This window comes from Hyperolius riggenbachi, chromosome 7 (assembly GCF_040937935.1).
Source record: "Hyperolius riggenbachi isolate aHypRig1 chromosome 7, aHypRig1.pri, whole genome shotgun sequence".
NCBI classification, from domain to species: Eukaryota; Metazoa; Chordata; class Amphibia; order Anura; family Hyperoliidae; genus Hyperolius; species Hyperolius riggenbachi.
This window is the reverse complement of record NC_090652.1, coordinates 289637550-289662355: the sequence shown is the minus strand read 5'-3', so window position 1 is coordinate 289662355 and position 24806 is coordinate 289637550. Positions and strand designations below refer to the sequence as shown.

At 46.4% G+C, this 24806-nt stretch overlaps 2 protein-coding genes across 2 annotated transcripts in view; one reads left to right on the top strand and one right to left on the bottom strand.

Moving 5' to 3' along the window:
* LOC137525869 (lactase/phlorizin hydrolase-like) overlaps positions 1 to 16591 on the top strand; it is a 54759-nt gene extending 38168 nt beyond the window's left edge. Inside the window, exons 10-12 of the mRNA XM_068247083.1 lie at positions 8108 to 8328; positions 14287 to 14529; positions 16259 to 16591. Of these exons, the coding sequence (XP_068103184.1) occupies positions 8108 to 8328; positions 14287 to 14529; positions 16259 to 16497 (703 nt within the window). The 3' untranslated portion in view covers positions 16498 to 16591. The remainder of the gene's footprint in view (positions 1 to 8107; positions 8329 to 14286; positions 14530 to 16258) is intronic.
* A 3503-nt stretch (positions 16592 to 20094) lies between these two features.
* The window catches only part of DARS1 (aspartyl-tRNA synthetase 1), a 152643-nt gene continuing 147931 nt past the window's right edge, over positions 20095 to 24806 (bottom strand). Inside the window, exon 18 of the mRNA XM_068245891.1 lies at positions 20095 to 21458. Coding sequence (XP_068101992.1) covers positions 21367 to 21458 — 92 coding nt within the window. The 3' untranslated portion in view covers positions 20095 to 21366. The remainder of the gene's footprint in view (positions 21459 to 24806) is intronic.

The following is a 24806-nucleotide window of genomic DNA, read 5'->3' as shown; positions in this document are numbered from 1 at the left end:
TGACTGAATTTGGTCTGTCCACAAAGAAGCAACAACTTTTTTTATCTTCTTGGGTCAGGTGTGCCCCCCAACCCCAACACACTCATATAGCCGGCGGTCATTGCTTCATTGTGATACGCAAGCCCCTTCACAGCGGCAAGGTGATGATAACGAAGGGGAACTGACACATGTACATGCCTTTTGTTTTGTTGTTGCAGCTGCAGTGCAGCCATAAAAGTTAGGCAGGCATGTACACGCACCAGAAAAATCATTATAGCGGCCGTTGCTAGCAGTGGCCTTAAAAAATCAGGAATCCGCCTGGAGTCCTGGACCCTGTGGGTGGTGGCGGAGAAGGCAGTCAAGCAGCCTGCAGGCAAAGATGTTGTGTTGGGACCGACCTAGTCTTGGGGCAGGCAGTCACACGGCGTGAAGGCAGAGATGCTGTGTGTGGGGACTGACTTAGTTTTCGGGCAGGCCTGACCGTGCTTTGCAGACCAGGCATCCGTGGTCAGATGGACCCTTGACCCAACGCTGTGTGCCAGAGATGTCACCACTTGCCTTTCAACATCAGTTTGGGTATCGCCTTTTTTGAGAAATAATTGCGGCCTGGTATATTCCACTGCATTGTGTGGCTTTGCTTTTGTGTGCTGCTTTTCCTCAGGTGGTCATCCCATTGCAGTTTGTGCTTTGTAATCATGTTCCTTCGTAAGGTAGTTGTCCCTACGCAGGTCTTGGTCTTTCCACGGCTCAGTTTTCGGTGGCAGAGAGTACAGATGGTATTGCTCTCATCTGAGGCAGACACACATAAATTTCCACACCGCTGAGCCCTGGGATGATGGCACTTTGGTGATGGCTGCTGACGGAGTGTTAAGTGGGGTGCCAGAATCAGAGCAGGAGGAGAAAGATATGTCACGCTTCCGAGCGAAAGCTGAGGAAGATGAGGTGTTCTGTGTTTAATAATCAACTACGTCCTGACAATATTGGGGGTTGATGGCACGTGCCATCTTCTGAACACTGTACTTTGGTCGAGGGCCACACAAAATCACGACAGCGCATCCTAGAACAGACCTGCCAGGTGGCCTGCCTCTGGCTCTGCCTCTTGTTTTGTCCATATTGGGGGGATGAAATGAAGGGTTTGCACTGCCTTGACTAATACAATGTGCGGTTACACAGGTGCAGTGAAAAGGTTGCAGTGATTGCTGGTACAACAATGTGCGGTTACACAGGTGCAGTTAACAGTAATGCACGGACTGGTATATAAAATAGCGTGCAGTCACACAGGTGCACTGAACAGGTATGCAGTGACTGGTATTACAAATGTGCAGCTGTCACACACACAGGTACCGTGAACAGGTGCAGTGACTGGTGGTATATAATACTGTGTAGGTAGGTAGGTAGGTGCACTTAACAGGTGGGTATGCAGTGATTGTGAACAGGTGCAGTGACTGGTGGTATATAACACTGTGTAGGTAGGTAGGTAGGTGCACTGAACAGGTAGGTATGCAGTGATTGGTATTACAAATGTGCAGCTGTCACACACAGGTAGTCACTGAATGTGCTGGGCCTGGCAGTGGCACAGTAGGAATTACCAAGGGGCCAAGGTCCAGCAGCTGCAACTGATTGACAGGGCTGTATATGCAACACAAGTGTCTGTGGGACAACACACACACACACACACACACGCACACACGCACGCACACGCGCACACGCGCACACACGCACACACGCACGCACACGCGCACACACGCACACACGCACACACACACACACACACACACACACACACACACACACACACACACACACACACACACACACACACACACACACACACACACACACACACACACACACACACACACACACACACACACACACACACACACACACACACACACACACACTGTTGAGGATGAGGAATGCTTTCTAACAATAAGAATCAGCAAGAAGGAGAACCTAACAAGCCAAACACAAGAGCCTAACTAAGCTTTCCCTATGTCAGCAGGTTCTCTAATTACTGCAGCCACACGAGTGAGTGAAATGGCTGACGCTGCCTGCATTTATAAGGGGGGGGTCTCCAGGAGGGAGTGTAGCCTGATTGGCTACCCTGTGTCTGCTGACTGTGATGTAGAGGGTCAAAGTTGACCCTAATGATGTAGTATAGGAGGCAAGTTGAACTCGCATATAGTTCGCGGTTGTGGTTCACCTCGAACGCGAACCACTGAAGTTCGCGTGCGAACCATTCGGGCCATCTCTATTGCCGTGCAGTTTGGTGGGGGTTTGTTGGTTCATGGAGGGCAACATCTAAGGTGCCAGGATATCTGTGCCTATAGGCTCATGTCAGATAAATCTGGGCCTGATCCGTACCCAAGGATTTTAAAGAACATGCACACCTTCAGCCTGACACTAAAACAGATGACATCTGCTTGATGTGGGTTTTGGTTTTGCTGACTAGAGCAAGAGGATGATCTGTACATAGTGTCTGGGCCTTTCTGTAGCCTCATTTGAACAGTTTGAAGTTTCTTGTGGATACAAAAAGAAATGTCTTCTAGTCCTCCTGCATAACCCCGATCCAGCGCAGGCTCCCCCCGAAAATCCGCTTTTTGACGGGCGGAAATAGCTGAACCCAATCAGGTCCGCTTTACTGCGCAGGCATGAGCCATCTGTGCCTGCGCAGTAGAGTGACCTGATCGTAGATTGACCTTGGCTATTTCCGCTGTAGCCCAAGGGGAAAGAAGCTACTGCTGGATTATTTTTGTTTGCCTGTGTCTGGGGGTCCCAAGAGTGGAAGGAGTCTGCGATGAATGACAGGTGAAGCCCCTTTAGGATCCAGAGGCTTCCCCCTCCAGAGGTGAGTATCCCCTAGAGGAGGTTTTATTCCTCACAGGTTGAGGACCACAGTCTTAAACCCCGTTAATGACTAGGCTATTTTTTACAATTAAGCCCAATGCAGCTTGAAGGGCTCGCTGCAGGGCCGCACAACTCAGCACACAAGTGATTCCCCCCCCTTTTCTGCCCACCAACGGAGCTTTCTGTTGGTGGGCTGTGATCGCTCCCAGGATGTTTATTTCTTTTATTCTAAATATTTATTTCTTTTATTTTTTAATAAAAGTGTGCTTTTTTTTTTTACTACCCTCCCTTCCCCCACCAGCCAATCAGCCTCTGTAGGGGACAGCTGAGTGACACAGCTGACCCCAGTACAGTGCTGCCTTAAGGTGGCCACACACGATACAATAAAATGATCCGATTTTACGGCAATTCGATAAAAATGATTGGATCTCCCGAAAAAATCAAAAACTTTTTTTTCTTTCGACTGAAAAATCCGATCGGAATCTATCCGGAATGCCAGATATTTTTACAGGAAGAAGAGTTGTGGGATCAATTCTCATCAGAACCAGATGTTTCCTCAACACCTGCCGCAGCACAGAGGAGGGAGGAGGAGGAAGAGTCATGTGGGGAAGAGGAGTCAGATGATGAGGAAGGTTTTTTTTTTTTTTTTTGTTTTTTTTTGAGGAGGCAGCAGAAGAACAACCGCAGCAGGCGTCGCAGGGGGCTTGTGCTGCTCAACGCTCCCGTGGTATTGTTCATGGCTGGGGGGAGGAGGAGAACTTACCTGACTCGGTGGCCACACTACTAGACCCTCGGTATAGGCACAAAGTGGCGGACATGTTACCAACTCACCTGAAGGCAAAAGGATGCTGCACATGAAGAACAAGCTGGCAACTATGCTTTACAGTGCATTTAAGGGTGATGTCACAGCACAATGAAATAACGGTACCACTGGCAGTAAACCTTCTCCCATGTCCACGCAGGCAAGGACAGGACGCTCTAGCGATCTCATGGTGATGTCGGACATGCGGACATTCTTTAGTCCAACGCCTCGCCTAGGTGCTTTCAGATCCACCCTCCACCAACGCCTCGACCGGCAGGTAACCGACTACCTGGCTTTATGTGTGGATGTAGACACTGTGAGCAGCGATGAACGCTTGGACTACTGGGTGCGCAGATTTGACCTGTGGCCAGAGTTGTCACAATTTGCCATCCAACTTCTGCCTTGCCCTGCCTCAAGCGTCCTGTCAGAAAGGACCAGCAGCGCAGCTGGAGGCATTGTCACTGAGAAGAGAAGTCGCCTAAGTCACAAAAGTGTTCAGTACCTAACCTTTATCAAAATGAATGAGGCATGGATCCCGGAGGGCTACTGCACAACCGAAGACTAAGTCAGTCCCCACACACAGCATTTCTGCCTGCAGGCCGTGTGACTGGCTGCCTGTCCCAAGACTAAGTCGGTCCCCACTCCCCACACAGCATCTCTGCCTGCAGGCCGCTTGACTGCCTTCTCCGCCACCACCAACAGGGTCCACCAAGACTCCAGGCAAATTCCTGAATTTTTAAGGCCGCTGCTAGCAGCGGCTGCTATAATAATTTTTCTGGTGCGTGTACATGCCTGCCTAATTTTTCTGGCTGCACTGCAGCTGCATCAACAAAACAAAAGGCATGTACATGTGTCAATTCCCCTTCATGATCATTACCTTGCCGCTGTGAAGGGCTTGTGTATCACAATGAAGCAATGACTGCCGGCTATATGAGTGTGTTGGGGTTGGGGGGCACACCTGACCCAAGAAGATAGATAATAAGGTCGTTGCTTTATTGTGGACAGACCAAATTCGATCAGCTGGACACTCAGTCACCGACCATATGGGCTTGAAAACCGCCATGTCCTGCACTCTCGCCATGGTGCGCACCAGTCCAGCACGGCCGTCACTACACAAACAGCTGTGTGCGGTGCGTTACACAGTGAGTTTGGTCTGTCCGTGTGAAGCAGTACACTAATTACACTCCCCGATTGATGTATACACATGCAAGATGTTTTAAAGCACTTTAGGCCTCCAATTTAGCAATAAAATGTGATTTCTGCCCTTAAAATGCTGCTGTGCGTCAAATCCTGATTTTTCCCGGTGAGTTTTGGCGTGTATCCCACTCCGCCATGCCCCCCTCCAGGTGTTAGACCCCTTGAAATATCTTTTCCATCACTTTTGTGGCCAGCATAAATGTTTCTAGTTTTCAAAGTTCGCCTCCCCATTGAAGTCTATTGCGGTTCACGGAAGTTTGCATGTTCGCGAACCCTAAGAAGAAAACACAAAAACAATGCTGCAGTATGTCACAAAAGCCTCAATTCACTAAGCTGATCTCCGCTCTTTAATAACGTTTTTAGAGTTATTACCATGGTGATAAGGCATGTAGTATTCAGGAAACATTTTACCTCAGGCAAACCTTAAACTGCGTACACACCGTGCACTACCGCTGCTCAGCGGATCATTCAGAAACAGCCTTATCAGTTCGCCGACAGCGCGTACACACTTGCTACTGTTGGCTGAACGTCCACCCAGGGGAGGGTCCGATGGACCCGTCATTGCCGGCGTTAGTGCGTGTGTATGTACCTTAAAGCTAACTCGTCAATTCTTAAAATAAACAGAATTCTATAGGTAAAGACAGCCTGTTAATTAACTGTGTGTGAAAATAACTACAGAGGAGGTAACTTAACCACAGAGGATTTAATTTAAGGAGTGAAGAGATAAGATAACTCTCTCACTGTGTGGTGGTAAGTTTTCTCTTGCCTTATTATCTCCAGCATGATCTTAGTGAATTGAGGCCAAAGTATTTGCAAATGAAAATTAGGTGAAATGAATACTCACAAAGTGAGGTTGCATAGGTGGAGATGTACAAAACCGACTCAACTCTGCTATCCAGAGAGGGTGGTGATGGTAGCACTCTTGAAAAAATAGTAGTAAGGTCCTGACATGTGGCATTAGCCATGTGGTGACCAGACTTGGCCCTCACAAGGAGGGAAACAAGCACAAAGGGTGTTAGACATACTTCACAAGTGTCACGGTTTGCCCGTGACACTGCCGATTTGGAGGCGGGGTCACGCCATCACAGGCCGGCCCGCCACACCACGAAAACCGTCCCGCCTGCGTCCATTCCCTCATCTCCTCAGCCTGCGCTTCGCTTACCGCCCGCCTAATTTCATGTCTGGGTCCCCACCGCTACTTTCTACGTCCTCGGGCGAAAAGGGGAGATGACGCCCGCACGCTATCCAATGTCCCCCCCGTCGTAGCCATGGGGATGAAGAAGCGATGACATGTGCCCGGATTCTCAACCTCTGATTCGTCCTCGGGCGAAAAGGGGAGGTGACGCGCGCACACTATCCAGCGTCCTCCCCACTAGCCATGGTGATGAAAGGGAAGGAGATGTGATCTAGCATCCTCCCCACTGCATACAGAGACGGGCCAGCGTCCTGGGTGAAACGCGGGGACGCTATGCAGAGTCTTCCCAGCTAAGGGGGGTTACCATAGTAATTGTACTGACTGACTTTGCGCAGCATTTTCCAGCTGGTGCTTACATTGGTGATTAAAGGAGCGGGCCAACGTTTGGGTGTCGGGAGTGTAGAGTCACCCCAGAGTGTATAATGCGGAGTTAAAAACAAATAAAAGTGAAAAAGGGGGAGGTGGCTTACCTCAATAATGACAAATTCATATATACTGTATAAATATAACTAATTTTTATTAAAGGGGTTCTGTGAGGGTTTGCTAAGGATAAAAACCGCCACTTGCCTGGGGCTTCTATCAGCCCCCTGTAGCAGTAATATCCCACGCCGTCCTCCTCCGATCCGCCATTCCCCACCGCCGGTCCCGATCTAGCGCGGCACGCCATCCAACTGCGGCTGCGCGGCCGTGCTTGCTCCCGCCCACGTCATCAAAAGCTTACTGTGCAGGCGCATTACAAGAAAACTTCGCACTGCGCCTGCGCAGTAAGCTTCCGATGACGCAAACGGCAGCGCGCATTATTCAGCCGTGACAGACGAATAATGCCCGGTGCCAGCGGCGTGGAACAGCAGATCAGAGGAGGACAGCATGGGACATTACTGCTACATGGGGCTGATAGAAGCCCCAGGTAAGTGGCGGTTTTTATTCTTAGCAAACCCCCCTCAGATCCCCATTAACCTGCCTGGCGTTCTGATTCCCGCGGCCTTTTTTTGCACATTTTTTATTTTTCATGTAGCTAGCCTAGCGCTAGCTACATGATTCCCCCCTCCCTGCGGCGTCCCTCCCACCCCTCCGATCGCCGCCGGCGCAATGGCCCATCCGGAAATCCTGTTCTGAACGGGATTTCCTGGAGGGCTTCCCCCGTCGCCATGGTGACGCACGACGTGACGTCATCGACGTCGTGACGTCACAGGGAGACCCGATCCACCCCTCAGCGCTGCCTGGCACTGATTGGCCAGGCAGCGCATGGGGTCTCGGCTGGGGGGGGGGCGCTGTATCGCGGCGGGTAGCGGCGGATGGCAGTGATCGGGTAAGGCACGCAGCAAGCAAAGTGCTTGCTGCGTGTTTTTTAAAACAAAATTATTCAAATCGGCCCAGCGGGGCCTGAGCGGTCACCTCCGGCGTCTCTGGACGAGCCTAGCTCGTCCAGAACGCTAGGGAGGTTAAAGCAGACCCAAACCAAACATTTTTTTAATGCAAAATATTTCGTTGCACCACTCTGACACATACAAAGATAAATAAACACTCCTTCAAAGCCTATGAGCATTTCAGCGCATGCTTTTCACCCTTCTCTTTCCATAACTAGGGTTATACAGGTGGCAGCCATTAGCAATTCCTCCTTTGCTATTCCACCAGTTTGCCGGATTCTGTCCCGGCAATATGAAAGGAAGGGAGGGGTTTCTCCAATAAATGTAAAATATTTTACATTTGCCATCATGCAGCTGAAAAAAGGCTGCTATTTATTATTATAATTTAGAAAATAGATTTTATTTCTGAAATCTTGTATTTTTAATTTAGGTCCACTTTAAGCACAGTTTTCGTGGGTCTCTGCCCACTTCCTCAGGACAAATAGCATGTCAAAGGGTTTGAAAAGCCTTGTGCAGAGTCTCTGCACCTGGCTTTTATTTTTTATATATTTATATACAGTACAGTGTATGAATTTGATGTTATTGAGATAAACCACCTCCCCCTTTTTCTCTTTTATTTGTTTTTAACTCAGATCTATACACTCTTGGGTGCCTCTTACCCCCTTTGTGCTTGTTTGATCTATCTATCTTCATAGTTCATATATTTTCTCCTCACAGGGCCGTCTACCTGCTGAGTGACCGCACCTGGCTGGCCTCAGGCAGTATCTGGCTCAGAATAGTTCCTTTTGGACTGCGCAGATTACTAAACTGGATAAAAGAGGATTTTAACAACCCCCCCATCTACATAACAGAGAATGGTGTATCCGAACGCGGGACGCACCTGCAAGACGTGTGGAGAGAACATTACTACAGATATTACATCAACGAGGCCCTGAAAGGTACCAAATGTTGAGTTAATAGTTGGGTAGTGTGGAACTAAGAATTCAGCTGCTGAATGAAGCTAGGATTTGGGTTGGTTGCTAATGCCGGCTGCTCCAATTTCATTAAATCCGCCTTGCTAAACTCACCTTCTAACCCAACCCCGTTGGTTCCAACAGCAGCCAATCAGATTACTCCTCTCATTTTCTAATCTGCACTAGAAAAACCAAGAGGTTTTGAATCAGAATGATACCATTTATTGACTAAAGAGAAAAAGAATAAAAAGGCCAAGTGAAGTGAGAGGGATATGGAGGCTGCCACATGTGTTTCCTTTTAAGCAATACCAGTTGCCTGGCTATTCTGCTGATCTTCTGCCTGTATTACTTTTAGCCATAGACTGAACAAGCATGCAGCAGATCAGATGTTTCTGACATTATTGTCAGATCTGTCAAAATTAGCTGCATGTATGTTTCTGGTGTTATTCAGACACTACTGCAGCCAAATAGATCAGCAGAGCTGCCCGGCAACTGGTATTGTTTAAATGGAAACAAATAGGGCAGCCTCCATATTCAGCTTACTTCTGTTGTCATTTAAGCTTCCAACTAATAAGCCTTCTTCATACAAAATTCCTATATGCTGCCAAGCTGTTAGAATACGCAGCTTCTACACAGTACATTGATCATCATTTAGACGTATAAATAAATGTCATTCAGATGCCTGAACTATAACATCAGGAGATGTTTGATAGTTATGACAAATACCCTGTTTCCCTAAAAGTAAGACATCCCCGAAAGTAAGCGCTAGCAGGAATTTCGAGCATGCTCGAAATATAAGCCCTACCCTGACTGTAAGCCCTAGCGGAAGTAAGGGGAAAAAGTATGGCAACTTGTGTTTCTACTGGAGCCAATGGTCTCGCGGGAAGGACCAAAGCTCCATCATTGGTCCAATCACTGCTACTCAGTGACTGAAGCTCGGGGACACAGCGGCATGGAGCTGGGGGAATGAAGAGGATGCATGGAGAACTCAAAGGACACGGGGGACAGCGTGGCATGGAGCTGGGGATAAGAGGAGAATGCAGGGGGACATTGGCGGAATTGGGGGGGGGGGGGGGGTGGAACACTAGGAGGACATGGGAGACAGTGGAGGACAATGGGGTACACGGGATAGAAGAGGACACTTTAACCATTTCATCCCGCGTGTTGTTTTAACTTTATGGATGAGAGGAATTTTTACATTTCAGTGCTCCTACTACTGTTCATTCGCCAATAACTTTATCACTACTTATCACAACAAAATGATCTATACCTTGTTTTTTTCACCACCTATTAAGCTTTCTTTGGATGGTACATTTTGCTAAGAATTATTTTATTCTAAATGCATTTTAATGGGAATAATAAGGAAAAAAAAATCATGATCTCTCCGGTTTTCGGCCATTATAGTTTTAAAATAATACATGCTACTGTAATTAAAATATATTTGAATAAATAGTGAAGTAAAATTTTCTATTCTCTAGCGCATGTTATTATTGTATTTAGAGCTTGTAATTAAAATCCACACATTCTATTACCCCTATTTATCCCGGTTATTGCAATGTTTAAATTATATCCCCCGAGTACAATGTATGTTGACAATAAATAAAGGTGCATTTTTTTAGTTTTACATTCTTCACTAATTACAAGCCCATAATTTAATAATAATATACCCTCTTGACATACATAATAAAACATTTTTATTCCCTAAAGTCTGTAGGTGTCATTTTACTATTTGGCCACAAGATGTCCTCAAGCATTATTTTCTATTAGCGTACAATAAATACACTAAATAGGAAGTAATGCTTGCCTGTGTTACTTTGGAAGTGACACAGGCATCTCATTGATGCCTGCGATCATGTGGACCTGAGGGAAAGGGAGAGTGATGAATGGAAACTTTGTTCCCATTCATTAAAGAGACACTGAAGCGAAAAAAAAATTATGATATTATGATTTGTATGTGTAGTACAGCTAAGAAATAAAACATTAAGATCAGATACATCAGTCTAATGGTTTCCAGTACAGGAAGAGTTAAGAAACTCCAGTTGTTATCTCTATGCAAAAAAGCAATTAAGCTCTGCGACTTTCAAAGTCGTGGAGAGGGCAGTTATCTGACTTTTATTATCTCAAGTGTTATTGAACTATTTACTTTTTCTTTGCCAGAGGAGAGGTCATTAGTTCACAGACTGCTCTGAAAGAATCATTTTGAATGCTGAGTGTTGTGTAATCTGGACATATTATTATAGAATGATGCAATGTTAGAAAAAACACTATATACCTGAAAATAAAAATATGGGAATATTTTCTTTGCTGCTAAACTTCTAGTAATTATTCATAGTACACAACCAATTAATTATATCATATTTTTTTTTCGCTTCAGTGTCTCTTTAATCTAACGATCGGCTGCGGAAGCGGTGGGAATGAGCAAGCGGGGGACAGCAGCACAAACTAAGAATGAACACAGTGATTATTCTTGGGGGACATGCACGGATTGGCTCAGGGGACTTCTGTCCCTGCCACCAATCCCCCGTCACCGGGACCATCGCGATTGCGGGCCCCACAGACAGCACTGACGTGAGCTTCACATCCCTGCAGCTACAGCAGCACCAGCCGTGGACGTGAAACTCACATCCCCACGGCTGAAATGGTTAAGGAGCGAGGACCTCCTTTCTGTATAGAGCGCACTGCATTGTCAGTGTAGCATAAAGGTGCGTACACACGCACGACAGCAGCCAACGACGGGTCCATCGGCACCTTCCACTGGGCGAGTTTTCAGCAGACTAGTGCATGTGTACGCACTGTCTGTGGACTGATAAGGCTGTTCCTGAATGATCCGCCGGGCAGATCGTTCAGGAACAGCCTTATCAGTCCGCCGACAGTGCGTACACACGCACTAGTCTGCTGAAAACCCGCCCTGCGGGAGGTGCCGACGGACCCGTCGTTGGCTGCTGTCGTGCGTGTGTGTACGCACCTTAAGAAACTCATATAGTGATTGGTTTATTGCAGCCGGGAACAGATGTCTCGCTGATATACACAATCATTTCACTTTTATTGCTTTCCAAGTGATGTCTCTGCCTGGCTGCATTATGGTATAGATACTGTAGATACAGGGAAATGTATGGGCTAGGTTCACAGTGCTCAGTTGTATTGCAGAATAATTCTGCATATCAACTCACTGCCCATACAATTCTGTGGGCCTGTTCACAGTACTGAGTTGTAACTAGATTGCGTTATTCTAACTCGCTGCATGCAGGCTTTGCATTAAAGTCTCTGGCCAGTATCCATTGCATTTCACAGTATCGCAGTCACTATTCAGCTGTCCACTGTGAATCTCCAATGTGTGTCGGGTTCCGCCTCCCATAGATGTGACGTACCTGTCCTGTAATGGATTTGGCTGCATCCATGGTTCTCTATCCAGAATCTCCGGTATCACCATATTAGATATGGCGGATGGCCAACAGGTAAAAGTATAATAGGGCTGGATGTATTAAAGGCCACCCGAGGCAAAAATAAACAAATGAAAAACAATTGTATCTATTTACTTCTACCAAAAATAAATTTTTAAGATATTCCAGTGTTATTTTATGTTTAAATCTACTTTTTAAGTTTTAACTGTTTTATTGTTTTTGCTCAATGACACATTCATTGAAGTATGCCAGAGCTACAATCTATGAACTATTGACCCTTTTTATCTCTTTCCTGCTCTCAGAAGTCCTTTTTTTGCTAGGAAAATGTTTTATAGTTGGGATTTCTTATCAGTGAGGGTCACACTGTAGTCACTTCCTGTCTGAGTCAGGACTGAGTCAGCCACTTACATACCTGATATTTAACTCTTTCAGGCAGAGAAAGAAATAAAGCATTACAGCATAGTTATTTGTGTGCAAGGCACTGTACATACCCATGTCTATCTCATCATGTTACATGTCACTTCGGGTATCCTTTAAAGGCTTCTCTAGTTATCCCCAAACATGCCATAAGCAATCTAACAAACCCTGGATTATTTTTTTATATGTTCTGCTATTTGGTGGTTAATGGACCACTGAAGTGAGAGGGATATGGAGGTTGCCATATTTATTTCCTTCTAAACAATACCAGTTGCCTGGCAGCCCTGCTGGTCTATTTGGCTGCAGTAGTGTCTGAGTAACACCAGAAACAAGCATGCAGCAAATCTTGTCAGATCTGACAATGTCAGAAACACCTGATCTGCTGCATGCTTGTTCAGGGTCTGTGGCTAAAGATATTAGAGGCAGAGGATCAACAGGACAGCTAGGCAAGTGGTATTGCTCAAAAGGAAATAAATATGGCAGCCTATATATCACTCTTACATACTCGTAGCTACTCACTATTAGAGATGCGGCGAACTGTTCGCCCGGCGAACATCTCTGGAGCTCATACTACTTCCGGGTTGCACACCTGCGCTGCCCGGCCGAGCGCGTCCTAGATCGTGCTCCTGTTGCCGGGCACTCTCTGCGCATGTGCGTGACAACGTTCATGACGTCACGCACATGCGTAGAAAGTGCCCGGCAACAGGAGCGCGATCTAGGACGCGCTCGGCCGGGCAGCGCAGGTGTACTACTCCGGGTCAGTGCGACCCGGAAGTAGTAAAAGCCCCAGGGATTTGGAGATGTTCGCCGGCGCACGGTTCGGGAACCGTTCGCCACATCTCTACTCACTATGAGCAACCCTATTCCCCGATGTCGTACACATGTCCCCCAGCGTGCCCCCTAGTGTCAGGTGTACGCAAAATCATGACTTCAGCATTGCTTTTTTTTTTTTTTTTGCTTTTTTTTTTATATTGTACGCATGCTTGCGGACAGCTTGCAAGAAAGACTGCAACTTGCAAGCGGTCCGCAAAATAGCTTACAATATAAAGTGCTTAAAGAGAACCAGAAGGCCCATACACACGTCCGCTTTTTGCGAACGACGGGTCAATTGAACGACCCGTTGGTTCAGTCGTTCGCCCGCTAAATCGGGCGTGTGTACAGACTGTCGTTCGCGTGATAAGAGTGAGTTTGAGTGATCCGCCGGGCAATTCGTTCAAACTCACTCGTATCACGCGAACGACAGTCTGTACACACGCCCGATTTAGCGGGCGAACAACTGAACGACGGGTCATTCAAACGACCCGTCGTCCGCAAAAAACGGACCTAATCTGCTCTTTGTTTCATTGTTCTCTGTTTAATCTGACTTATCACCTCTGATAAGAATCCCAGACTGAGAACTCAGTCTAGCTTTGCTACGGAAAGATTATAGCTGAGTCTGTCTTCTCTGGTGTCTTTTCAAGCCCAAGGCTGCTCCCTTGTGGCTCTGCTATAATGACTCAGCTATAATTATTCCCTGCAAAGCCAGACTGAATGCTCTGTCGGGGATTCTTATCACAGCTGATAACAGACACTTCTAGCAGTGAGGATGAAACAGAGAGCATGGTAGGTGTTTTCTCTAATGTTCACACTGATATATATGGTAAAATACATGAGGGTGCTTCGTCTCTGGTTCACTTTAAAGGACAACTGAAGTGAGAGGGATACGAAGGATGCCATATTTATTTCCTTTTAAAACAATATCAGTTGCCTGGCAGCCCTACTGATTAATTTGGCTGCAGTAGTGTTTGAATAATACCTGAAACAAGCATGCAGCTAATCTTTTCAGATCTGACAATATTGTCAGAAACATCTGATCTGCTGTATGCTTGTTCAGGGGCTGTGGTTAAACGTATCAGAGGCAGAGGATCAGCAGGATAGCCAGGCAACTGGCATTGCTTAAAAGAAAATAAATATGGCAGCATCCATAGCCCTCTTGCTACAGTTGTCCTTTAAAAAAATTGTACCACTTTTGGTACGAAATTCATGCGTCAAACACTGGGGAGGTTAACACATTACATATAATTTCACTAACTGGAGTTCCTCCTTAAGAAAACTAAAAACCTTCTGTTTTGTTTCCTTTGCACAGCTGCGAGGCTGGATGGAGTGAACCTGCGTGGGTACTCCGCCTGGAGCCTGATGGATAACTTTGAATGGGCGGCTGGCTACTCGGAACGCTTTGGCTTGTATTACGTCAACTTCTCAGACCCGGCTTTGCCTCGCACACCAAAGGACTCAGCCAACTACTACCGGTCCATTGTGCGGTGTAATGGCTTCCCCAACCCCCGGAATATCTCTAACCCCTGTCTGCAGCCAGAGATCGGGCCTGTAGGTGAGTCTGCGGGAGTTTGTGGTACTTCAAGTTCTGACAGCCCAAGTCAGTAAATAATAGGAAGAAAGCCACCAAGGCTGGCTCAAGGACAAATCGAGTGAAGCATCCACATTAGGCTGTACTCTCCAAACCACGTACATGTAATAAAGGCATGTGGGAAAAAAAAGGGTGCTGGATATTGCCGCTAGTAGAATATCAGTAGAATTACTGATATTCTATCACTTAATTCAGATAGTAAAATATCAGTAATGGTTACTTATATATTTCTGTGACCTAACCCAATTATCACACAGAGCTGATGCCTAACCTATGAAATGTGTTACCCCTAAAGTAAGACATCCCTGAGAATAAGCCCTAGCAGGAATTCCTAGCATGCTTGAAATATAAGACATACCCCGATTGTAAGCCCTAGCAGCAGCCCACATGACACCAGCAAGTCACGCTCAATACAAAGCCTGGATACAGGAGAGCAGCAGTATAATGTGAGTTCTACAGTCCTGTATATGTGTCAGGCAATTTGTGTTTTTGTTGGAGGCAGCCCTCCTGATCTGTTGTGATAAGCAGCAGCAGCAGCTCTTCACCTCTTACCAGGACACACAGCTTATCCCATCAGAGCTCTGGGGAGCCTGACTGAGTTCTCTGCCTGCAAGAAATAGACTCTTACCCACATGATCAGCAGAATCAATTTCTTGTAAGTGAGAAACAATATCTGCAAACCACAAGCTCTGTGCATGCTGCTTGTGTTTCAGCATGGCATGCAGTATATACATTTTGTATAGGAAAAACTACCAGTGTTTCCCCCCAAAATAAGACATCCTCTGAAAATAAGTCCTAGCACATCATTTGTTGCAAAAATTAATACAAGACAGTGTCTTATTTTTTGGGGAAACACGCTATTATCCAGTCATTCCGATCCTTATTTTTATTCTTCAGGACAGGTAAGAGTACATACCTCTCTTTATTAATTATCATAGAAGTTGTTTAAAATAAATGTAACACCCCCCCCCCCCAAATAAAAAGATACTTAAGTATGGAGAGGGTGGACACTGGATCCTATAGAGCCTTCCCTGTCCCCTCAAGGTTCTCTCGTTCGTAACACTGCTCTGTGCTGCTGTGGGAGGCTTCGGAAGTCTGAGTGCTCCCGAAGACAAATGGTTCCGTACTCTGTACTGTGCCTACGCTAGAACACTCTCTCACGTAGGCACTGCATGGAGTCTCCTGAAGACTTCCAATGCCTCCTATGGCGGCATATTGGAAAGAAGGGACCGTGAGAGGAACGCGACGGCTCTATAGGACCCAGAAACCATCCATCTCCCTAGCTAAGTATCTGTCCCCCCCCCCGGCGGCGATCGGTGTGCTCACGCAGCTAGCAAAGTGCTAGCTGCGTGCAGAAAAAAAAAAAAAATTGCGCAAATCTGCCCATCAGGGCCCGAGAAAACCTCCTGTGCGGCTTAGTTCGGGGTTTGCCGCCAGGAAGGTTAATAAATTGGACGTCTCTGAACTAGCTTGTTTGTGTTCCTCCCTTTTGATTGTTCAAGGCTACTTTTGTTTCTTTTAGTATGATGGATGGATTCAAAGATCAACAGCTTCCTTTACTCTCAGCTTCACTTACATTTCCACCCTTCTCTGCAGCTAGTGAACCTTTTGTAATGTGATTGTCATTTATTATTTTTTTGCGTCTCATTACTTTAGTGTGACTGTTATTCAAGTCTCCCGTTTCTCCTGACAGAGCCAACCACGACCGGCACCACCACTAGGACCTCCCAGACAAGTGTCATCACAACACAGGGGGCAGATAAAAGGTCCAACACCGTCAGCTTCCTGGGGCTGGACATCTCTACGGAGGACGCCATGATTGCCTTGTATGTGGAGTTCGCCCTAACGCTCGCCGCTGTCTTGGGCATCATTGTATTTACAGTGATGTACGTCAAATTGCGCAAAAAGATGAAAGTAGACCAATTATTCTAATTGTGGATGTAAGTTCTGCTGCTCATATGTCTTGTTAGCCTTTTATATTAAAGGTCTTTCCCTGTGGATCCAAAATAAACAGAATCTCGAGTAACTGAACCTGCATTGTGTTATAGGTCTGAACGTCACAAGGTCCAACATCACAAGGTCCATCACACACACATCTCCAGCTTCAGAGTTCATTGTGCTTATACTTGTGTGTACTTAAATGGAGCTCTGCCTTATCAATGTAACCATTTAAAGGGATACTTAAAGTGAACCAGAGAGGAAGCACCCTTATGTATTTACCATATATATCATTGGGAACACTAGAGAAAACACCTACCCTGCTCTCTGTTTCATTCTTCACTGCTCAGCCTGCTTGTTATCAGCCCTGATAAAATCCCCGACTGAGCATTCAGTCTGGCTTTGCTCAGGAATCATTATAGGTGAGTGTGTCTGATGTCTTTTCAAGCCCAAGCCTGCCCCCTTCTGGCTCTGCTATAGACTCAGCTATAATGAGATAGATATATATATATTAAAATACAAGAGGGTGCTTTGTCTCTGGTTCACTTTAAGCCTGCAATAAAAAAAAAAAGTTTTACTCACCTGGGGCTCCTACCAGCCCCCTGCAGCCGTCCTGTTCCCTCGCAGTCACTCACAGATCCTCCAGTTCCCCGCTGCCACCTAGCTTTGTTTCGCCGACAGGCTCGGCCACGTGCAGCTTCCCTCGCGTTCCTGTCCGCAATAGCGTCCTGCTCCTGCGCAGTACGCTATTGCGGACTGGAAAGCGTAGAAGGAGACGCGTGGTCAGGCCTGCGCAGGCGCAGTAAGCCTGTCGGCCGAAAATAAAAGTAGCAGCCGGCGGGGGACAGGAGGATCTGATTGTGACTGCGAGGGCACGGGACGGCTGCAGGGGGCTGGTAGGAGCCCCAGGTGAGGGTTTTTTTTTTTATTGCAGGCTTAAGTATCCCTTTTAGATACTGCCATCTGCTTCTTTGTAGGTTCAGTTTAGGATGTTATACAATATAATAAACTCGGGTATAGTAAATATTTGGGTGTAGTAAACTACCTCTCCAGGTCTCGCCCAATCTCCATTATAAGTCTAAGGGAGCAACGCCTGGTATCGTAAACCTAGATATAATAAAAGTTCTGTTGTAGTAAACCTGTTTTTAGGCCCCTACGTGATGCTGACTCTGGCTATAGTAAACAGTGGGTGGGGCATGTGTCTCCCTTCCCCCCCCCCCCCCCCCGATATCCAATCAGTGATCACCTCTCATAGGCATCAGCCTATGAGAGGAGGTCACACTGTGGGCCACTCAGCTGTCCCCTTACCAGTCTGCGCATAGATAGCAACGCTGTATAAAGAAGAAAAAAACGTGTATTTTCTTCGAACAACCTGCTAGCCGCAGGTTGGCAAGCTGATCTCAGAGCGGCGCTCCATATGTTAAGCTGGGATGCGCAGTCCCTGCTAATCCCCTCCCCCAGGACTTGAAATCAATCACATTAGGTGGTCCTATCAGTGTGAAACCCATGGTCGGCTGCTCTCTTCAGGCTGGTTGCAGGCGGGTTGATGCCTGATAACATTTGTAAGATGAGAAGAAGAATGGCACCAGCGCTGGCAATACAGTACTGTACAAATATGCAGCCTGGGGAAAATGGGGAATAATGTGAACATTAAGAAAAGAGGATGCAGCAATACCGCTTCCAGTTGTGTGTTAGGGCTAAGTGGTCTTGGGGCTGTGCATATGCAGTAAACACAGACATTCACACTGTGCTCACACACCTTACAATCTGTTTGTATACCATAATCTATCAGCAAGCTTCCCTACAGTGTCAGTCTGTACAAAGGAAACAAACTGAACAACATCAGTCTCAAATTGGGCGATGTCAGATTAAAGGTGACCATACATTAGTCGATTTTGCAGGTCGATTGACCCTCCGATTCAATACATTTTTTGAATCTGCAAGACTTTCAGCTTCCTGAGAGGCAAGTCTGACTAGATCTAGTCAGAACCGGAGGAATCGTTAGGAAAAGGTGAGCTTCTCAGAAGAACCTACGGTGAGTTAAGTATGTATATTCATTTTAAGGTACATCATGTGTTGTTTTCAATAATTTTACTTGGTTCAGGTTCCTTATAACCACTTAAAGTGGATCTGAGATGAACTTTTACTCATTGCATAGTTGTGTTCCTTACATATAGTTTATAGGGCATTACTCAAGCCAAATACTTATTTGTTTTTGTTTTAATACTCTAATTCCCTATAAACTAAACAAGCTTCTCCCACAGCTTCTCCAAAACGCCAAGGCACTCAGACCCATGTAGCAAGGGCTTATGGGAGCTCAGTCTGGGCAGGAGGAGGAGGTTACTAGCCAGAGATTTCAGAGGCAGAGGGGAGGAGGAGTGAGCTGAGGGGTGGAGATGCATTTGCAGATTACCTATGTAATGATGACAAGCAGAACATGGCCGCTCATTGTATCACAGAAATGAATCATCTTAAACTGTTGAAGCTGTATGCAGCCAGATTTGCTGTGTAAACTATCTAAACTTTAGATAAGATATATAGACAAGTTACTTGTTATAGTTAGTTTTTCATCTCGGATCCGCTTTAACGGCCACAGGCTTACACCCCCCTAGTGGCCAGGCATTTTTTTACAATTCAGTGCTCTGCAGCTTTATCAGCTCGCTGCAAAGCCGTACAACTTAGCACAGAGATGAATCTGCCCCCCCCTTCTTTGTTGCCACCAACAGAGCTTTCTGTTAGTGGCATCTGATTGCTGCTGCGATTTTTTTTTATTTAATTTTATTCTTTTTTTTTTTTTAAATAAATTTCCCTATTTTCTTATCATTTTCATTCCTCCCCTCCCCCCCTCCACTCAGCTGTCCCTTTACCCATCTGCGCATAAATAGCAACGCTATATAAAGAAAGAAAACGCGTATAACAGCCTGCTAGCCGCGGGTTAGCAAGCTGATCTCAGAGCGGGGCTCCATATGTAAAGCAGGGATGCGCGATCCCCGCTAATCTCCTCCCCCAGGGCTTGAAATCAATCGCGTTAGGCGGTCCTGGGGGAGCCACCCTGCGGCCACCGATCGGCGATAGGCGGTCAGAGAGTGGTTAAAGGACAAACCGGGTGAAGAATTAAATCTATAATTACTTACCTTGGGCTTCTTCCAGCCCCTAGATGTCTTCTGGGTCCCTTGGTGCTCTCCGGTGTCCCGCTGACCGTAAGGCTCGCCAACCCATTGGCAGATTGGCCCTTCTTCGTATGTGAGCTCCCACTCGTGAACACGCCCATGCAGACTACTGCGCAAGTGCAGTACGCGCCTGGTCACGTGGGTGCATTCGTGAGCGGGATTCGCCCACACGTGCAGAAGTACCGACCCGTCAATGGGTTGGCGAGCCTTACAGGTTGGCCAGTGTGACGCCAGGGACCAAAAAGGTATGCGAGACCGCACTCCAGTGATGCAGCGGGACCCAGAAGACTTCTAGGGGCTGGAAGAAGCCCCAGGGGAGTATATATAGATTTAACTCTTCACCTTGTTTGTCCTTTAAATTAGAGCCTCCAATGTATTTCAGAACACACAGGTACAACAATCACAGTGAGACACCAGTCCATAGAATCAATCAAATATTTAATTTATGCTTCATAAGAACTCACTTGCTATAATATTACAGTGATTTGCACTTATCGTTAACTCTCGGATAGATTTACAAAACAAGTTAAGGCGATGTATTCTGAAATCATGTTAAAATCCTATGACACCCAGTGTTGTTAGTTTCATAGAAAATACTGTATTGATTATCTCAGCTGCCCTGTTACTCTAGAACTGTATACAAGTTACACGCCTTACAGACCATAGACTAAGGGCAGGTCTTAGGAAATGCTCAGCCTGAAACTCTCTGACCCGCTTATCATGACACACGGCTTTCATCTGCAGAGGAAAGCGGGAAATCACCCCAAAACTTTCAGCTGGCCGAAGATCTCGTCTTTTTTATTTAGCTCATTAGATCGCCCATAAACACGCTAAATAGTTCATTATCTAATGTCTATAAGACCTGATCCATTCCGGGCACCACATTTCAGTCGCGTCACCCTTTTACCCTGAATTTTCTTAAACGTTTGTCATTTTTGTTCCCCTCAGTTGCCTCTTCAGTAGTGCTGATTGTGTGTAGTAGACCTCACTGAGAAACGTGATCAGGTGATTCATTCCTCACTTCCTGGTTAAGCATACACAGGAAATAGGAGTGACAGATGACATAACTATGTAACTATGTAACTATGATGGTAGCCAGCAAATCAGAGACTTATAAAGATTATCACCTGATTAAACTGATCAGGTGCCTTCTCCATAAGTTCTGCTACACATCAACAACACGTTTCTTCAGCACAGGTCTCATACCGGAGGTCCGTGCTGGACAGAAAGTGATTTTGTTGTAGTGAGGGCAACGATCATGACTATAACTGTCACAACAACTTACGGTGTCCAAACAGCTCAATATTGCTATTTATACAGCACAGAGGTTCCCTCTAAACACTTTTAGGCCTAAAGCCCAGATCTGATTAACCCTTGCTTTCATATCAGTATCCCTGGGTGTTTTCTAACTTTTACAAATCAAATTATTACAATTATTAAGTCAACCCTACTGAAAGTTTTGTAACTGTAAGAAGGTCTAATGCTGCAGAAGGCAGGTACTCTTCATGGGTGTGTTGTCTTGGTGTTAGCCTACTGCTGACCCTAGTAACAGGTCCAGTGTTTGTTAACATAAGACAGTATCTATAGTTCTGAGATTCAGAAACTTCTGAGGTTCGGGGTTAGGATGTTACGAGTGCAGAGTACAGTCTAGAGTATGGCTATTCATAGCAGGTGACTTCACAGAAGGGGACTCTTATGGGGTGAGCCTCTTGGGGTCACGCGGGAACATGGAGGTCTGGCGGACGTTGTGCAGTCCCAGGTACAGCATGGTGACGCGCTCTAGACCTGAAATGCAAAGAAATAGAGATACTTATGGGTAAACAAAACTCGGACTGTATAATTAAATTTGCATTATCTAACAGACAAACACGTTGCTTGACCTGAGGAAGTGGCTTAAGTCGTGAAACGCGTTGTCCTAAGTGCTAAATAACAGTTTAAAACTTTTTATATAAAGCTTACTGTGAGCCTCCTTCTTAAAGGATACCAGAGCCAAATTAAGTAGGAGAAACTGGGAGAGCAGGCATATATGGTTACCGGTCCTGATGCTCAATGCTCCCCCTGTTCTCCCTATCCTACCTAAATGCCCCCCCGGCAACCTCTTCCTGGTTGCCAGAATAAGACATTACTGCGCATGCACTAGCCGGGCTGTTTGTATCCTAAAGCGCAGGACTGCGGTCATGAGCGCACGGCGCAGTCATGACGTCATGCGCAGTGTGCTTCCAGGCCCCGCACTGTAGGATGTGCACAGCCTGGCCAGCAACCGTGCAGTAATGCCCAACTCCGGTGCCCCAGAGGAGACTGCCGGGTAAGGGGGGGGGGGGGGATTTAGGTAGAATAAGGGGGCAGAGAGGAGAATTAGAGGAGTGATGGGCCTCAGTATATGCCTGCTCCCCGTTTCTCCAACTTAATTCGGCTCTGTATCCTTTAAGGTATGATCAGGATTTTTTATCTTGTATTGAGAGTTACAGTGTAATTTGTTTTTGGGCTCCTTCTATTTTTGTATTTAGTTTACCTCAGTTACCCTAAATTGGTAGGGGACTCACCCCACAACTTGGCTGTGGCTTGAACCTTTTTAGAGCACCAACCGATACATCTTTCCTAAAGGCCGAGTGGGGACATTACCTCCCTGCATGCTCATACGAGTGGTTGCCTCTTGGAGCCACCCACACTTGTGAGTATATATCCTACTCACTATCATTACCAGAAAACAACGGCTCCTGGTGTCCATGCGTCCTTTTTGTCTCCACTAGTACTGTTAGGATAGATGGACGCCAGCACTTAAAGAGAACCCGAGGTGGGATTTAATTATGCTAGTGGGGCTCAGAGGCTGGTTGTGCACACTAACACCAGCCTCTGTTGCCCCATGGTGTGCCTCCAGGACCCCCCTGTGCGCCGCTATACCCCCCGCAGTGCTAGCGACACGCAGCGTGTCGCCAGCACAATGTTTACCTATGCCTGTCTGTTAGCACTGCTCCCCCGCCTCCTCCGCATCGGCGCTACCCGCCCGCGTCCCTTCCTTCCCGCTGATTGGAGGGAAGTGACGCGGGCGGGTAGCGCCGATATGGAGGAGGCGGGGGAGCGGTGCTAACAGACAGGCATAGGTAAACATTGTGCTGGCAACACGCTGCGTGTCGCTAGCACTGCGGGGGGTAAAGCGGCGCGCAGGGGGGACATGGAGGCACACCATGGGGCAACAGAGGCTGGTGTTACTGTGCACAACCAGCCTCTGTGCCCCACTAACATAATTAAATCCCACCTCGGGTTCTCTTTAAAGAGGAACTCCAGTGAAAATAATGTAATAAGTGCTTCATTTTTACAATAATTATGTATAAATGATTTAGTCAGTGTTTGCCCGTTGTAAAATCTTTTAAATCCCTGATTTACATTCTGACACTTATTACATGGTGATATTTTTACTGCTGGAAGGTGATGTAGCTGCTGCATGCTTTTTTGGCAGTTGGAAATAGCTTTAAACAGCTATTTCCCACAATGCAACAAGGTTCTCAGACAGGAAACTGCTAGGAGTACCACGGTCCTCAGAGTTTCTTGTGGGAGGGGTTTCACCACAATATCAGTCATACAGCGCCCCCTGATGGTCTGTTTGTGAAAAGGAATAGATTTCTCATGTAAAAGGGGGTATCAGCTACTGATTGGGATAAAGTTCAAATCTTGGTCGGAGTTTCTCTTTTAGCCCTGTATACACGCTAGATAAAACTTGGCCAAGGCAAGCGGAGACGACTGCCTCTTCTGAAAATCTAGCGTTCGTACAGCGGACTCCGACTCCTAAGCAAGTCTCTCTACAGGGCTGGCCTCATGTGGTTGCCAGAGTAATGGAGTAACGATTCCTTGCTGGGGATATTTCCCATATATGTGTACAAAGCGTATAGTGGATCTGAACTCAGAACTTCCACTCTGCTCTAAAAGATACACAACAGCATAATAACCTTTAAACAAAAACATTTCTTTGTTACAGCTGATACAAATCCTACAATAAACCTGCAGTGTGTCTACTTCCTGCTTTCATGGAAGCAGACATACGGTTAACATCCTGTGCTTTCAAATAAGCTTCTCTGCCTTATCTGCCATGGCAGTCATGTGACACAGGTAGAGATCAGATTACAATTTGTGATTAGACAGAGATGAGGGGGAATTAAACATGCTAAACTCTCTCAATACATACAGGATGCATTTCTCTCCGTTTTCCTTCTGCCCTGTGCAAGAGTTCTGATCCACTTTAAAGTGTACCAGAGAGGAAGCACCCTCATGTATTTTACCATATATATCAGTGGGAACATTAGAGAAAACACCTACCCTGCTCTCTGTTTCATTATTCACTGCTCAGCCTGCTTGTTAACAGCCCTGATAAAATCCCCGACTGAGCATTCAGTCTGGCTTTGCTCAGAAATCATTATAGCCGAGTCATTATAGCAAAGCCACAAGTGGGCAGTCTTGGGCTTGAAAAGACTTCAGAGAAGACAGACTCAGCTATAATGATTCCTGAGCAAAGCCAGACTGAATGCTCAGTCTGGGATTTTATCAGGGCTGATAACAAGCAGGCTGAGCAGTGAAGAATGAAACAGAGAGCAGGGTAGGTTTTTTCTCTAATGTTCCCACTGATATATATGGTAAAATACATGAGGGTGCTTCGTCTCTGGTTCACTTTAAAGGATGCTGGGAACTGAAAACAGACCAACATTGCAGTGCATTCAACAGCAACCTTAGTGCTGCAGGAGCTTTTTGCTTCTTAATGCCTCTAAAGGAAATGACCATGGGACGCCTGAGAAATTGTGCAAAGCAGCAGCATGCAGCGTTCACAAAACCTGGCGCAGCTTGAACATCGATGACCAACATTGGTGTGACCGCCCCCACTGAAACCGTATCTGCATTACCACCGGCGTTCCCCACAATGATGGAGAATATGGGGAGATGCCAGGATTTGGCGCTAGATTGGAATTAGGTGTAATATGAATTATTCAGTGATCTGTGTTAAGTAGGAACTGTAACCCAGGATTGAACCTCATCCCAATCAGTAGCTGAGACCCCCTTTCCCATGAGAAATCTTTACCTTTCCTCAAATAGATCATCAGGGGGGTTCTGTATGGCTGATATTGGGATGAAACCCCTCCCACAGTG